The 15,339-nt window shown below is 41.6% G+C and overlaps 1 protein-coding gene across 4 annotated transcripts in view; it reads right to left on the reverse strand.

Annotated features, from left to right (window-relative positions):
* The window catches only part of slc39a14 (solute carrier family 39 member 14), a 33,082-nt gene that overhangs the window by 9,051 nt on the left and 8,692 nt on the right, over positions 1–15,339 (reverse strand). For 2 of the 4 annotated variants that reach the window (XM_030060357.1, XM_030060358.1), the window contains exons 2-6: positions 12,371–12,552; positions 10,984–11,300; positions 8,071–8,251; positions 3,348–3,517; positions 1,595–1,717 (exon numbers count right to left, since the gene is read on the reverse strand). In XM_030060357.1, coding sequence (XP_029916217.1) covers positions 1,595–1,717; positions 3,348–3,517; positions 8,071–8,251; positions 10,984–11,286 — 777 coding nt within the window. In that variant the 5' untranslated portion in view covers positions 11,287–11,300; positions 12,371–12,552. Of the gene's footprint in view, positions 1–1,594; positions 1,718–3,347; positions 3,518–5,596; positions 5,767–8,070; positions 8,252–10,983; positions 11,301–12,370; positions 12,553–15,339 lie in introns of all 4 variants that reach the window. The other 2 variants (XM_030060359.1, XM_030060360.1) reach the window with 2 other exon arrangements.

The raw sequence follows: 15,339 nt of genomic DNA on the forward strand, positions 1-15,339 counted from the left end.
ACTGGATACCGCCCTTACAGGGAGACAAAGCCAACAACAGGACCCGTTGGGACGCCACATCATCACTACCTGATCATGAAATACCACATTAAACGGGTAAGACAATGTCCGTGTGACGGTTACTGAACAACAAGCGACTTGTGTAACGGGTTAAACCTGCCTGTGATGGACAGATAGTAGCAGTGGCAGAAATTAAACTGTGTGAAGATGATACATCTGCTCAGAGAAAGATGTGGTATGGTTATTTAAATTAAACATCGATGGGGAAAAAAGAAAGAAAAAGAAATATGTAAGAATAATCCTGATAGATGGTGGTAAAGATTTTAATCACAAACGCACTGATCGGTCTAAAGATCCAGAGGAAATACCAAAAAATGAATGCACCCAACAATCATGTACATCATAAGAAGTGTGGCTTTCACTTTTTACTTTTAGAGCAGCTTCAGTCCTCACTGGAATGCTGCTATACCAGTCCTGAGCAGCGTGTGATTATGTGCCTGTCTTCAACTCTGCACATGTCGCCACAAAACGTCCCATAAAATATCAGTAATGTCTGAATGCTGTAATGGAGGAGGGCGTTTCCAGGAACCAGTGTTACAGAGTGTCTTAAGAAATGTGTGTTTAAAGTGTTTAGCAGCATGTGTGAGCTCATGATCATCTTGAATCGTGCACTTCCATCTTAGTGAAATATCAGCTAAATAAATTTAAAGTGTCCTGCCGCTACAAGACTTTTATTGTGAAGACAAGGTGACCTTTCGACCTGGGTTGCCTTTTGTCAGGTGTGTTGATTCCAATACAACTTGCCCCATTTATACAATATCTGGTCAGGAAATGACATCACATAAATTAAAGGCTCCGTTTACTTCTAGTTATATTATTAAATAAATTGATGATACATACTGTAATCCCACCAAAAAGGTAGAAAAGACATCACAGACATCTTGTATCCTCCAGTATGTTTTGATGTATTTTCTTTCCTTTCCTTTTCTACTTTTATTCTATAGTACAAGCTATTAACTAAATTTTCTGTTTTCTCATGTAATGTGGTGTATACAAAATCTTTCCAGAATTTTATATGACCTAATTTCCTAACAAAGTCATGTATAACACAAGTGTTATTTCCAATGCAGATGCCCCACTGGGCCTGCTGGTGGCGCTAGAAGGAAGGTCTTAGGGTCACCAAAGTTGCCACGTTTCATCTATGAGGCAACATGAAGGTTGTCCCCACATTTCATGGCAATCAACCATGAAGATGTGTTGCTCTGGACCTCTAAAACGGACTCATATTTCTTGGTTGTTATATGACCGTGCAGCAGACACTGTAACCTGATGTCTTTAAAACATTCGCAAGGCAAATCTATTGAAATTAGTTTGCATCTTTAGTAACCGGCGCACCTCCAACAGTTTTGTTTTCTTTGGAATGAGCCTATCATTCGCCTCATGCTGCTTTCCCATCAAAGTGGTGACTGACTGACCTGTCACACAGCTTAATGTGACTCATCCATCTTGTCCACTCCCTGCACCTGTCACTCGGTGTGTGAATACGATACAATAAAATGAGGTGATTTCAACTTTGTCCTTGCTCTCCACTCACCCCGTGTTTGTGTTTGAGCAGCGCTTTGAGGACCTTCTCGGTGAAGAAGAAGAGGTAGAAGCCTCCGAACACCATCGTGGACTTGGAGACGTAGAAATCCACCATGGGGTCAAAACCAAAGGCCTGCCATACAGGAAATGAAGACACTGTTAGCTTAGGGTGATGCAGGCTGTGGTCACACCGTCACTGCTTCTTGTGAACAGGGGATGTGGGATCAGAGATTCATAATGTGACTGGAACTACAGTGAATGTGCAAATGGGGGATTTTTTTTCTAGTGGAAAATGTTATTTGAAACCTCTGACTCATATACCTAAGGGTCATACTTGAGCAGGTTTTCTGTTTGAGTAACTAGCTGTACCGGCAACAGTCAAATGGCAAATAGAAACTTATATGTTGTGGCTTTTTCATGTTTTCATTCTGTGTCAGTCAGCTGTAAGACAAACAGAATTTTGTCTCAATGCTTTAAGAACGGCTTTTCTTTTCACAGATATTACATGATATTGCATAATCAGCATCACCTCACTCTTCAGAGTGAACTAAAGGTGATATTCTTTGAAGATATTTTGCAGGAAAATTACTTAGCTGTCACCCCTCTGAAGGACGAGCTGAGTTACGCTCATAAGTGTCACATCATCCAATAAATCAAACCACTAGAAGTACAAGGTGAACAGAATACCACTTTCCTTACTAATTATACCAACTGAAATGTTGCCATAAATTAGTCCGTAGCCTGGTGTTTACAGCTAAAATGCAAATCAGCTGATTATGGATGCACATACTGTTTAGACATCTGAAAATGTGACACAACAGCTGGTATTTTAGAGTTAATGTGACTTTATGCCTTAGTGTCTTTATATTCCTAAATCTGCAGTTCTCCAAAGCACACCTACAACCTTAATATGTCAAACTGTTTTCAGCATCATCGAGCGCCTTTAAAAAACCGCTTACACAGAAGTTTGCAAATGATGATTAATTTCGGGAAAGAGCCCAACTAATGCCGCCTCAACTGTAGCTGGTAAATAAATAACTTGCGGGAGGGAGACCATTATTTCGAGGTTCTGCTCTATAAATTTAGCTGTATGGTTAAATGACAGTCGCTGCTGAGTTGTGAGCTGTACCAGCCGCCGCGGTTGAGCAAACAGTTTCCTGTCCTGACAGGCGCACAGACAGTGGCACAACCACAGACACATGTAGACACGCACACTTAATACTTTCAAATTGTGTTTGTTTTTCTCCTGTCTGTCTTGTCTCCACCCCTCTGCTGCTCTGTGAGGCACGCTGTGATGAACCTGGTTTGTAAAGTGATTTCTAAATAAATCTAGATCTGGCCTGAATACACTCCAGATTACCTCTGGCAGGGTTTCTACACATTTTTTCCATTTAAAGCATCTTAAATTCTTGAGTAGAACTGAAGATTTTGCTTACTTGTTTTCATTATGAAGTATAGTGGCTTGGTAAGGTGACTGCCAACTGGACAATATCACCCTATAGTTATAATATTTTTTTATACATATCCCAGTAAGTGAACTGAGAGTGAGTCTACAACCACAAACAATGTGTAGCCATTTGAACATGAAGACCAAACAACCGGATTTCTCTCAAACTTTTCCAGATTTTTTGTGCAACGCTAAAAGTTTTCACAAACTGGAGATCCTAAAATTAACTTTGCATCCTCTTCTGCGTAGCAACCCTGCACTGAGGTGATGTGGAGAAGCCGTTCAGTTTGGTGAGTCAGACGGGCATCAACACTACCTCTGGGATGAGCTGAAACAGGGCGTTGGAGTAGAGTGTGCCAATGGCCAGGGCTATGAAGTAAAGCAGCAGTCGCTTGTAAAAGGTTTTCCTCATGAAGGGCACGACGCTCGCACCGATCAGCGAGCACAGCGAGATCACCGTCACACACAGGAACCCATAACCCCACACTGACCACCATCACGGCGAGGAAAACGGGATGAAGACGGGGGAGTAGAGATTGTTAAAGAAAGAGAGAGAGAGAGAGAGAGAGAAAACAAGAGGAAATAGAGATAATTAGTTCAGAACTGATTGCATGAGGTTATTCTGGTTGTTCACCGAGGTAAGGAGGGAACAAAACAAAAAAACAAAGCAAACACCATGTAGCTCACCCGCTGAAAAGGAAGGAAGAATCAAATAAAATCACCCTGAGAAATGAGAGATCTCAGACAAAAGATGCCTGCCAGTCTTTTAGGAGACAAAAGGATCGCTGTCCATTCAGAGCATCGACTGCGAGATCAGTGGAAGACCACATTTCACGTGCAACTGAAGAGAATAGATGTGCTGTCCTTTGAAGCAGTGATCAAACCCCATTCTGCAACGCTTCCTTTGATAAAGACGGGAGGTAATTAAAGTGAAATTACGCCTTTCTGAAAACATGCACACACACACACACACACACACAAACACACAGACAGACACGCACACTTTGTCCCAGGCAGCTCAGGTGTGTCTGCACCACCGTGCTAGCCTCAGGGTAAACACCAGCTCGCGCACTGCAGACACAAGGGGCCAAATGAACCTTAAATAGCCTAATGATAACCGAGGGAGCGCTGCTAACAGGGGTTCACATTTCAGTTTGAAGGCTGTTTGAAGGGCACTGCAGACAATTACTGTAGCCAGGGCCGTCACTAGACAAGTGGGGACCTGAGGCAAACAAAATCCTCTGGGGGGCCCCATCTATTTTACTGTGAATAGATTACTGTAGGGACAAAACATGGTACTTAAAAAAAAGGGGGGAGTAATCTTCTGGTTATTTTTCGTTTTTGTTTTTTTTTTTATTACTAATTTTGCACTGACTAACTAATTTTTTCCGGTAATTTTTTTGGTAGCTATCTAATATTTTTTATTTCATTGTTTATTTATGTATTTATTTATTTTCAGGACAATTTTTGGTGACTTTTTTAATTTTTTTCCCCCCTAATTTTCAGGTCACTTCTTGCTAATTTGCTCATCGCCTTTTCCGCCATAATTTTCACAGAAATCAGTTGCATTTACTCAGGTTTCAAAGAGTTAATTGAGCTTCAAAAACAAAACAAAACAAACAAAAAAAAAAAAAAACACTGGCTGTAGGGGCCCTATATTGAGAGAGGCAGGGCCCAAGGCGCTGTGCCTGATCTGCCTAGTTGGCCCTTCAGCTCAGACTCGACCACTGCCTTGAGCCCAAACTGCAACTGATGTGTCCCTGAGTGATTAAAAAGCTTCCTTAGCTTTCTCGGGGTAATGGCGCATGTTGCGGTGGCAGAACATCAAGATGCCAGCCAGCCTGTACTCATTCTCCAAGTAAAACCTCATAGCTGACCTAGATCTCAATGCCAGGAAGGTGCAGACACAGATGCAAACATAGAAACCAGTCTCACACTCACACTCACACACACACACACACACAAAACCAGTGATGTGGTCATGCTGGAGAGGTTGATACCAAAGCCTTCCAAAGTGCTTATTAGAGCCCGAGAAAAACAAAGGCAGGAAGGAAAGAGAAATGGCCAGAGGGCACGAGAAGAGAGCATGGCCAATGGTACAAAAGTTTTAAATGCCATGTGGTACACTGCAAAAAAAAACAAAAAACCTCCATCTAGCAATCCATTTAGTCTCTTATTCAGTGTTAAAAATCATGTTTTTCTTAAAACAAATGAAACAATCCGCCTGCTTACAATGCTAAGCAACAATCAGTTGTCATTTTCTTGATCCTAGTGGGCTGATCTGAGTTATTAGGTCTTGTTTCGACATATTTATACTTCAACAAGTGAAACTGCATTGGAAACCTGGGAGATTATCTCATCCCAGAGGCAGATTTGTTTTCACTTATGTAAAAAAAAAACACTATTTTAAGCCTGAATATGAGACTAAATGATGCATTAAGATTGGGATTTTTGTCAGTATACTGTATTCAGAGGGTTTGAACTTTATATGTTTGTGTGTGTATGTGCTGTCTGAAATCTGGAGGGTTTAAGGGGGATGGCTGGCTGGATGGATGTCAGGCACACCTCAGGTATGAGCTGGAAGACAGCGGTGGAGTAGAGCGTGCCGATGGAGAGAGCGATGAAAAAGGTGAGCGCGCGTCTCATGTACCGTGACGTCATGAGAGGCACCAGGAAGGCTCCGGTGAGGGAGAAGGCACTGACCACAGTCACACTCAGGAAGGAAAAACCCCACACTGGCATGGGGGTGGGGTGGAGGAAGCGGGTTAAAATCAAAACACAACGACATACAGAGGCTCATGAACAGGTAATACACACATACATATAAACAAAACTCATTTTAAAGCAGGGCTGGGAGAAAATTCAACAATATGTTGTGGTGAAATGAATAAGTAACTGTGATGCAGAATTCTGTCATTGAAATTAAGGATAAAAAAGGAAATACTAATTTAATTCCATCTCCCCAAAAAATCTGAAACAAATCAGGGCACAATTAGATTTTAATATGTTATATAATACCCTGAATGTCAATGCAAAGAATACAAATTTGATGTTTTGGTGTGATTTTATTTCGTTTATATCACCAAGCCCTATTTTAAAACACAGTTAAATAAAAACAGAAGCCTTTCTTGTAAAGGGAACAGAGATACAGTTGGTTTATCATTTGTGCCACAAATGAATAGGATACCTGTGAAAAGGAATCAGGCCCATTAGTTTGAGGTAGTAAGTCCTCATGCCATTTTTGGCTGAGGCACCTGCGACTGGTTATGGGGAACAAACAGAAGAGTTTGGTTTCCATTTCAAAGCAGGAAACAGTTCTGTTGGCTGACTTGATGGGCAAACAGGCGTTTAATACCGACAAAAAGGTAAATAAAAAGGAAACAACAGCTGTCAAACTGCTTCAACCACTTCAGATCTCATTATCATGACTGTCAAACGGGTTTAATAAGTAACAATAAAATAAACAAAACAAAACAAAAAAAAAACTCACACACCTAAAGACTGTTTTTGGCAGATATTTGTCTAAGTAGAATGCATACAAATACAAATGCAAAACTTGTTTGTCTCCCCATACAAACAGAAGTAGATGAATATAAATGAATATGGAGTCATCGACTTATTCTGTGGTTGCCTAATTCTGGAAATGAAGCAGGTTTCTTAACAGCATCTGCTTCCATGCTGCTGGTGAAGCTCCAACCTAGACAAAGAAAAGAAAAACAAACCCCCTGCCAGTAAACGCTGCTCACCCTGCACTACAGAGGCATGTGTGAGGCAAGCTGAGGGCATCCTGGTACATGATGTAGTGAAAACAAATGTGTCATTGGAGAGGGTTAGATAAAGATAAAGTGCTCCGAGCCAACAAACTCTTCTGGCTCTTCTTTCCGAGGATGAAATAAAACTGGGAAAAAGGGACTGGGAATGACAGGGGGTCTGAGGCTGAGATCTGGCTGTCTCTCCTCTCGGTCTGTAACCGAACATTTTGCCAAGTAAAACAAAGCCTGACGGTGTTTTATCTGTTTTGATATGGCTGACTTGTTTTTGCACCAAACTAGAGTTACTACGATGATCAGTAAAGCTGAGGCCATGGCTGTTCATTTGAAAGGAAGATGAAACTTTTCGACCTCTTTCTCCTGGACTTGCAATATAAAACTAGATTATAAACAGCGCTGAAGGCAGAACATCACACAAGTTTACCAAATTCTCCAAGCTGGTCATTACCCAGCCTTTCATTGCCGCCAACAACTCCACAGCCAATTTATCTCCCACTTGACAGGAACTCGAAGCCACACTAAACAACAGCCTACGCTGCAGTCCACAACTCCAAGCCCAGCCGACTGGAAGCAGACACCAAAAAATACTTCCAGGACTCTGAAGGACGTCCTGTTGGGTTTGTACAGTCAGCACTCCATATGGAGTTACAGTGGGACCACGGCCAGGTCGGCAGAGAGGGAAGAAGAGGAGTTTGTTACAGACTTACTTTCTTTTATGGATTGTCTTCACCTAGGAAGGGTTTTCTGCACGACACTGGATCTGCTGACTGTGGCAGGGTCGTGCAGCCTAATGGGACATTTTGGTTTTCCAGTCAGATTAGGAAATGCAATTGGAGCCTCGGCCAACGGTGCAGGCTAACTTTGGCTTTGATCTCCCTGGGGACACTGTCATATCACGCTTTCTATGCAAGCAGATACACACAAGGTGTTTCATAATTCATACTACATCCGTTTCTCTTGGTGACATTTTAACTAGTGGTAGGGTTGCAAAAAGAGGGCAACAACACTGGGAAAAACATTACGCAACTGTTTTTTTGTTTTTTTTTGTCATCCAGTTAGTCATTGACAGAATTAATGATGTACTTACAAGAGAGGGAGGAAAATAAGTTTGGCAAATGTAAATACAAGCAATAACAAAGCTATAAAAGACACCTTTATCATCAATGAACAGCAAGGCAATGACATTCAACATTCATTCAATTTAGGCACAACATAAATTATAACATGAAGCTCATTTTATAGACTTGTTATTACGGCCTTAATGCTCACCTTCAGCATCTGAGGGCCTGGGCGAGGAGGTCTCGATGCTAGACTCCTCATTTTTCTCCGCCCCACAGGCGCCGGCGTCCAGCTGCTGCAACATGGTGGGGCAAAGCTCCTTTAGCCCCCGCCCATCCAGCCGTGACTGCTCGGTGATGCTGTAAACGGCGAGGGTGTTTGCAGGCAGGCACTGCAGGTGGGAACACACTCATCAGTCAGTTTCTGGGGACAGCTGTTTCAATGTGACTTATATCATAAAAAAGCTGTTTGTTGTTACTGAATCTTCAAAACCAGACATGGAAGTGCTCAGGCTTGTGACTGAAATTCAGTGTAATCTGGTGGTAATCAAGCTATAAAGCACAGAGATGCAACGAGATGGAGAGAGAGAATGAGAACAAGAGAAAAAAAAAATGCAGACACTAGTGTTTGACCAGTATGAGTGGCCACGTCATCAGATCCACCTGTTTATAATGTTCAGTTTTTGTTGACATTGTAAAGAATGTGTAAATTGAATTATATGTTTATTATTGAGGTTGTAGTTTGCAGAGGTCTTATACTGGACTACATTATATAGAGAGGTGTTTCTAATTTTTTGTCCTCCCCATATATATACAATGAGGGGGACAGAATATCAGAAACACCTCTCAATAAAATGCAGTCCAGTCCAACAGCAGCACTAACTATGAGCTCAATGCCACACATAGAAGTGAATGAACACCTCTATTACTGTGACCAGAAGAAAACCTGAGCATTATAGGCAGCAGAAAAGTCAACTTTATGGCAGAACAGTTGGATTGGATTGGATTGGATTAGATTGTGCAGGTGGACCTAATAAAGTGGCCACTGAGTGTATATAGTACTGATAGTCAATATTTTGTGTCAGAATTTAGTATTCTGAATTTTCGTGCACCCAAAAAGGTTTGAGTATACAGTGTTTTATTCTTGGTGAGGTGGAAAAGTATTTAGACCATGATGGGACAGCAAAACTGTGACTTAAAACACAGACTAATTAATTTCTGTTTAGCAGCTCTTTATGGAAGGATAACCCATGGCACCGCTTCAATGGTAGGGGAACTTTGGAATACTTTACTGCCTTTAAATAAGAATTTAACACAAAAACATTACTGGCCAATTAAATGAATACTTGAATGTGCAAAGAAAATATAATTTCATTGAAGCTTTGACAGCCTGGACAAACCTGGAGGACATGAGTGGACATTGTCAGATACTGAACAAAAGGCCAATATTGGCCCGGCCAGTATCAGCAAACTGAAATATCCCTCTAGCCTTACAGCGGACACAGAATCAGATAAATAAACCACAGCAGGTGCCTGACAGCCAATGTCAGGCCAAGAGTGGACGTACAGTGATGCCAACTGTAACTGCATGAAACCCTACCTTCAGAATCAGATCCCAAAAGTCACATTGAAAAGACAAGAGCCACTGTGCTCGTGATGCATATTTCTGCACTGAGACTCAAGAGCCCAGCTGGCATTTCATTAACATTTCATCTGCTGCTGAAAAGAAAAGTTTTTTTTCCAGACTGAATGTCACAGATAAAACATAAGTATGGGTGTTGATAATGACTCAATGCGCAATCAAAGTGCGTGCTTTGCCAGATGTTAACAAAGCGATCATCAGTGCAGGAAATATATTCATTATTACAATCTATGTGATGTCTCCATTTCCTCGTTGAAATATAATGTGTCTTTACCCAAGACACAACAAAATACATTTTGTTATTCAAAAACAAGGAAGAGGTTGACAATGGAATTTAAATGACTTTTGGCAGCCAAGAATATTTAATCTCCAGTGATAGAAGAGTCCAAAATGTATTTAAAGCTATGTAGGTGATTTGGCATTGAGGGTCGCTGCATCTATATAAGACAGAACAGTGACAGAAATCGCCATGAGGCCTCGATTGAATTCCTGTTCTCTTGCTTGACAAATGACCAGAAAGAAAGACATTATCTAAGTTACCTAATCCTACAGCTGAACTACATGTGACCTTAACCCCTTGTTCAATATGATTTTTTCTTGCTAGTCCACGACTTTGCCACCGGCACTCGGGGTAAATCCCATCAAAGCAGATCAGCGAGTAACTGAGTCAATCATATGTGGCACAAAGCATGGGAAATATGCAGAATATTTCAGCTATCCAGGCAGGCCTACTTTGTGCCACCTCCTCTCGTGATAGGAGCAGCTCACTTGGTACCGGAGATCAGGAAATAAAAACAACAGACGGAAGGCACATAACATTTAGTCACACTATTTAGTCTTGATATCATTTGTGCTCCATTTGTGAACCACCGTCTGTTTCGGTGTACTATTAACTTGTGTGGACAACGGTGTTCCCTTAACATACTATCTCATACAAAGTGGTATTGATATCATATTTAACAGTGGGTATATAATGAGTGGCAAAAAAAAGAAAAAGTACCGTGATCAGTGTTATGAATTTATCTATAATCCTGCATTACTACTGCAGGTGTAGAGAGAGACAGTGAAACTAAATTAGAGAAATGCATAACAAAAAGCATGAATGTCGTAACACGAGTCATTCCTCATCATTTTGGTAACTTGGACACAACGTGGATTACATTCATTTAAGGCTTCCCAGTTTGTTTGCCTTTGGAAAGACTCCAGGAATAAACACCAAAAACAAAGATCAGAGAGTAGTTGCAGGTTGGAGCTTATCGTGAAGTCATTTCGCTTTTTTTTCCAGTTTTTACTGGATTAACGCTATCTAATTCACACTTGAGAATTGCACCCAGTTACGGAAACAACACGACTTGTATGAATAAACACGATACAGACGTAACTGGAGACTCTCGCATCGCTCACAGTCAGTCATAACAGAGAAACCCATCAGCCAAGCTGTTTGAACTGTGAGTCCATGGTATGTGAACACTGTTTTCTCACCTTGGAGCTGTTGGTTTTGGGCGGAGTGGTTGGAGGTCTCTCAGTGATCCCAGTCCCGTTGCTGCCGCCGCTGTCCCCCTGGCCCTGGCTGAGGCGGGCCAGCAGCGAGCGGAGCTGGGGCACGGTGATGGTGTCGTTGTCCCCGTAACGGGCCAGCAGGTCTTGGAGGACCCGGGCAGGGGACTGAGTCTGGCTCTCCTCCTGAGCCAGCGCCCTGCCCAGCGGACACAGCAGCACAGCAAGCATGCTGAGCTGGACGAGGGTGACGGTGGTGGTGAGGCCTTGATGGGACCGACTAAACATGGCTCCTCCGCTGGCTAGAGGGCAAAGATGTGGCGACGGGTGGAAGGTTGACAGAGATGGAGAAAGAAATAATAATAATTAAACTGGTGGCTCCAAATAGCAGCAACACATAAACCTAAGTATTTGAACTTCAACACCCATAAATCCTGTATGGTGATGTTATTTAACTGGACACAGCATGCCCAATATTTACCAAAAAGGCCAATCTGTGATGTTTTTTACCAAAGGGACAACAGAGCCAACAGATCTAATGTTGGTGAGTATGGAGATTTTGCTCACGGCTGTTTCGGAGAGGTTTGGATTTAACTCTAAAGTTTCGTTTTGCCACTTCCTGTGGGTGGATAAGTGACGATAACAGATTGATTTGCAGTGTATCAAGTAGTGGGGATGGGACTTTCTTCTCAACTGCAGACACATTTTGTGAGTTAGCTTGATTAGCTGGGAGTATCTTTACAAAAACACTTTGCAAGAATGCAAAACAATCAACTCTTCTGAACTGGAAGGTACAAAATTCCAGATGTTAGTCAATTAGAAACTGGTCGGAGGACTAGCTGGATTTGATTAATATGGAACAGATGGCAGCTTTACTCAGACATCAAAACTCTTGTTGATCATTTGGATATTGTTGGAAAATATTTGAGTTCTAAGAAGAAAACAATCATTAAAAACTGCTTTAAAAATAAACAAAACCACAGTGGCTTGTGCAGTTTTAAGTATGTGAACATTCAGCAGGATAATGGCAGTGACAAATGAAATACAAACACTTGAAGTTGATCGAAAGCTCCAGTGTTACAAACCTAAAGCACAATGCACAAAGGGTGGGGACAGGAAACCAGCAAAACACAACCACCAATCACACACTATTGCGGCACAATGCCACCACACAAAACAGAGGCGCATTTACATACACAGCACCACATTTAGGAGAAAGTCTACTCTTCCACTCCACTGCTCAGACACACAAAGCACCGATTCATGTCCATACGGCCTCCCGTCAGCGGCAGCCCTGCAGGTCTACTGAAAATCAGTGTGATCGACGGGGCCCGGATAAGCAGCCTCATTCATTCGTGGGAGAGACCCTCACCTTTTCCCGCTGTGGTTCTGGTGATTGCTCTTGTATCTGAGTCAGTGCGGCTGCCCTGGGGCTCTGGGTGCGCTGAGTGATGCCTACAGTTCACCTGGTCGTGAGGAAGGAGCCTGGGGACTGGTGAGTGGAGATGGAAAAATGCATGAAGGGAGCAGCAGTGTCCTCAGGAGAGCAGCGGACTGTGGAGGAGAGAGACAGACAGATAAACAGAGGTTATAACCCACCGGTGAGGAAGAAAGGAACAGACTAACAAGAAAGGAAGCAGTGAAGAAGAAGAAAAAAAAAAAGGCAGTCTGACCAAAATGGCAGCGACAGGCTTACAGCAGCCGGCCTTCTTGAGATTCCAGGCTTGCACTCTTCAAAACCACAAAGTCAAGCACCGTGCCAAACCCACGCTGCTCATTCCCCAAACCAATGTGAGCGTTCCTTGTTGATTCCTGTTCTGCCATGTACAGTGAGGGCTATTTAGCTCACCGACGGTTAAATCAGCGAGGGATATGCAACCACAAATATCTGATCCAGATGCTGCAGAGGAGCACAGCACAATGTCCCGTTATGACGAAACGTCAGTAGCCCAGAGGCGAGAAGCGCAGTCTTGTGACAAGAAGAAACCTGGTTCGGATACGCCGACCAGCTGTGGAAATTTGGACAGTCAAAGTTAAAAAGAAACTGTGTTCTTCTCCTCAGCAGCTACTGTTAATAACTCTCTGAGGCCCAGGAGCCCATCAGCGGCCTTTTATTTTGAAAGATCGATTTTAACTCTCTGAACAAAATTCACTTTACAGTTGTCCCTCGCTATAACACGGTTCACCTTTCACCTTTTACAGCCTTAAAACATCTATAATAATTGTAAAAAATAAAGCTGACTACTTCACGGATTTCGCCTATTGCGGGTTATTTTTAGAACATAACTCCCGCGATTAATGAGGGACCACTGTATTTCTTTTTATTTACTTATTTACACTTTTCTTTTTATTTTCTTTGACTTTATGTTTTTTGCTAATTTTGTGGTGATTTTTTTTTATTTTATTTATTTTACTATATTATTATTATCGTTACTATAAGAACAACAACAATAAAAATAACAATAATAATAATATACAATTTTTACAAATTTTATGGTAACTTTCTGGCAATTATCTTGTAGCCTAATATTTTTGCAAATTTTCGGATCTTTTTTGTAATAATTTGAAATTCATTTTTAAGTAATTCTGTAGCAACTTAATTTTAAATACATGATGTTTTTGAAAGAAATCAAATGGATTTGTTCAGGTTTCAAAGGGTTAATATGTGCCCTTGAGCAAGGTACTGAACCCTGAGCTACTCAGTGGCCAACAGTAGGAGACTGTCTTTGCTGGGCAGCTTGCATGTGTGAAAATGTGAAACAGGGTGGTGCTGCAAAAAGAGCAAGCAGAGTTTTTGTTTTTTTTTTTAACATCAATTTTCCATAGATAAATAAAGGTTTCATAAAAGGTCAGTCTGTCTATGCTTTTTTTTTTTTTTGCTACACCTCAACTGCACTCAGTCGCAGACATTTTCCTCTTTTCTCTCCCTCTCTCTACAAGTCTCTCTGTACTGAGAGAAAACAGTTGTCACGTCACTCTCTCCATACCAAATCACACCCTCTCTCTCCAATATTGCTCATCCTTTAACTGTAATGTGACGCTTAAGCTGACGTAGGTATTAAAAAAAAACAAAAAAAACGGGGGAAAATTAGGAAAACAGACATACAAACAAAACCTCCTCTAGGACTCTTCAGCTTTTTATTTCCCTCCCCAGCATATCTCTCTTATTAACTCCAGGTGCTGCACGTGCTGACCCTTGCCCTCTTCACTATTGGCTGCTATTAGTAAGAACTGAAGCCTTATCTAAACAAACAGGTGAACAAGAGCTTCAAGAGCTTCAGCTAAATGCCTAAACTATAAAATAAAGCATGAGTCAGCCGGACAGAGAGGCTGCACAGAGGATAGACAAAATGACGACATGCCTTCCCTCTTCTCCCTTTCACACTCGGGCCAGGAGCCAGAGGTAAAGTGAGCTCCCTCCTCCTCCACATGAATATTTCAGAGCAGAGAGGCTAGGTGTGAGGGGCAAAGCATGGGAGTGGCAGGTGGCAGCCGTACGTGGATGAGGCTTGAAGGTGGCCTTGCCCTGTTACAACAGTGCATTTGTTTACACTCACATGGCAGACAATTTGCATGTAAAAACGCAGCTACACCCACGGAGAGTAAAACAGGTTAAACACACCATGTGTCGCGTTTTCACACCAATAAATCTCTACCATATATTCATTTTGATTCATTTTACTGTAATAACTGTAAACAAATGAGCCCACTCCAAAGAGGAATGGAAGCCTCTATAATGTATTATAGGGGACTTTCACAATCACACATCTTGTCCCAGGTTCAGAGAGGGTGCCTCCACACTTACTATTTTTAACCTGGGTGGAGGCCACATGCAATTTTAAACAATTTCTCAAATATAATATCTAGGTTAATAAGAGCAGTGTAACCATGGTGACCCGGTGTATCATACGGCTGGGGGATATAGTCAAAATCAAATATCACTATATTGTAGGGATTACTATTTGTGCTTCAACAAAATATTTACACAGTGGGATTTTTGATAACTAATTAGTAATGCCTATATAATAACTTAAGTGGATAAAGGCAAATATTAGAACAGCTAGAAGAGTCTAGTATGTTCGCAAAATTACATTACTTGACTGCAATTCAGCTTTTAAAACCAGGAAAAGACCACACTTATACCAAAAGATATTATGATATCTAAAATTCAGGATACCATGATATTAATGTGTTATTGATATATTGCCCAACATTAGTATATCGTAGTGGTGAGAAGCCTGTCCTTGAATATCTTGAATTGCCCAGATGTTTATCAGTTGGCCAATTTCAGTCAGACCAACTTGCTCTTGACATTTTAACTATTTTACTAGCTAGCTAATA

The sequence above is a fragment of the Myripristis murdjan genome, chromosome 9, assembly GCF_902150065.1.
Source record: "Myripristis murdjan chromosome 9, fMyrMur1.1, whole genome shotgun sequence".
NCBI classification, from domain to species: domain Eukaryota; kingdom Metazoa; phylum Chordata; class Actinopteri; order Holocentriformes; family Holocentridae; genus Myripristis; species Myripristis murdjan.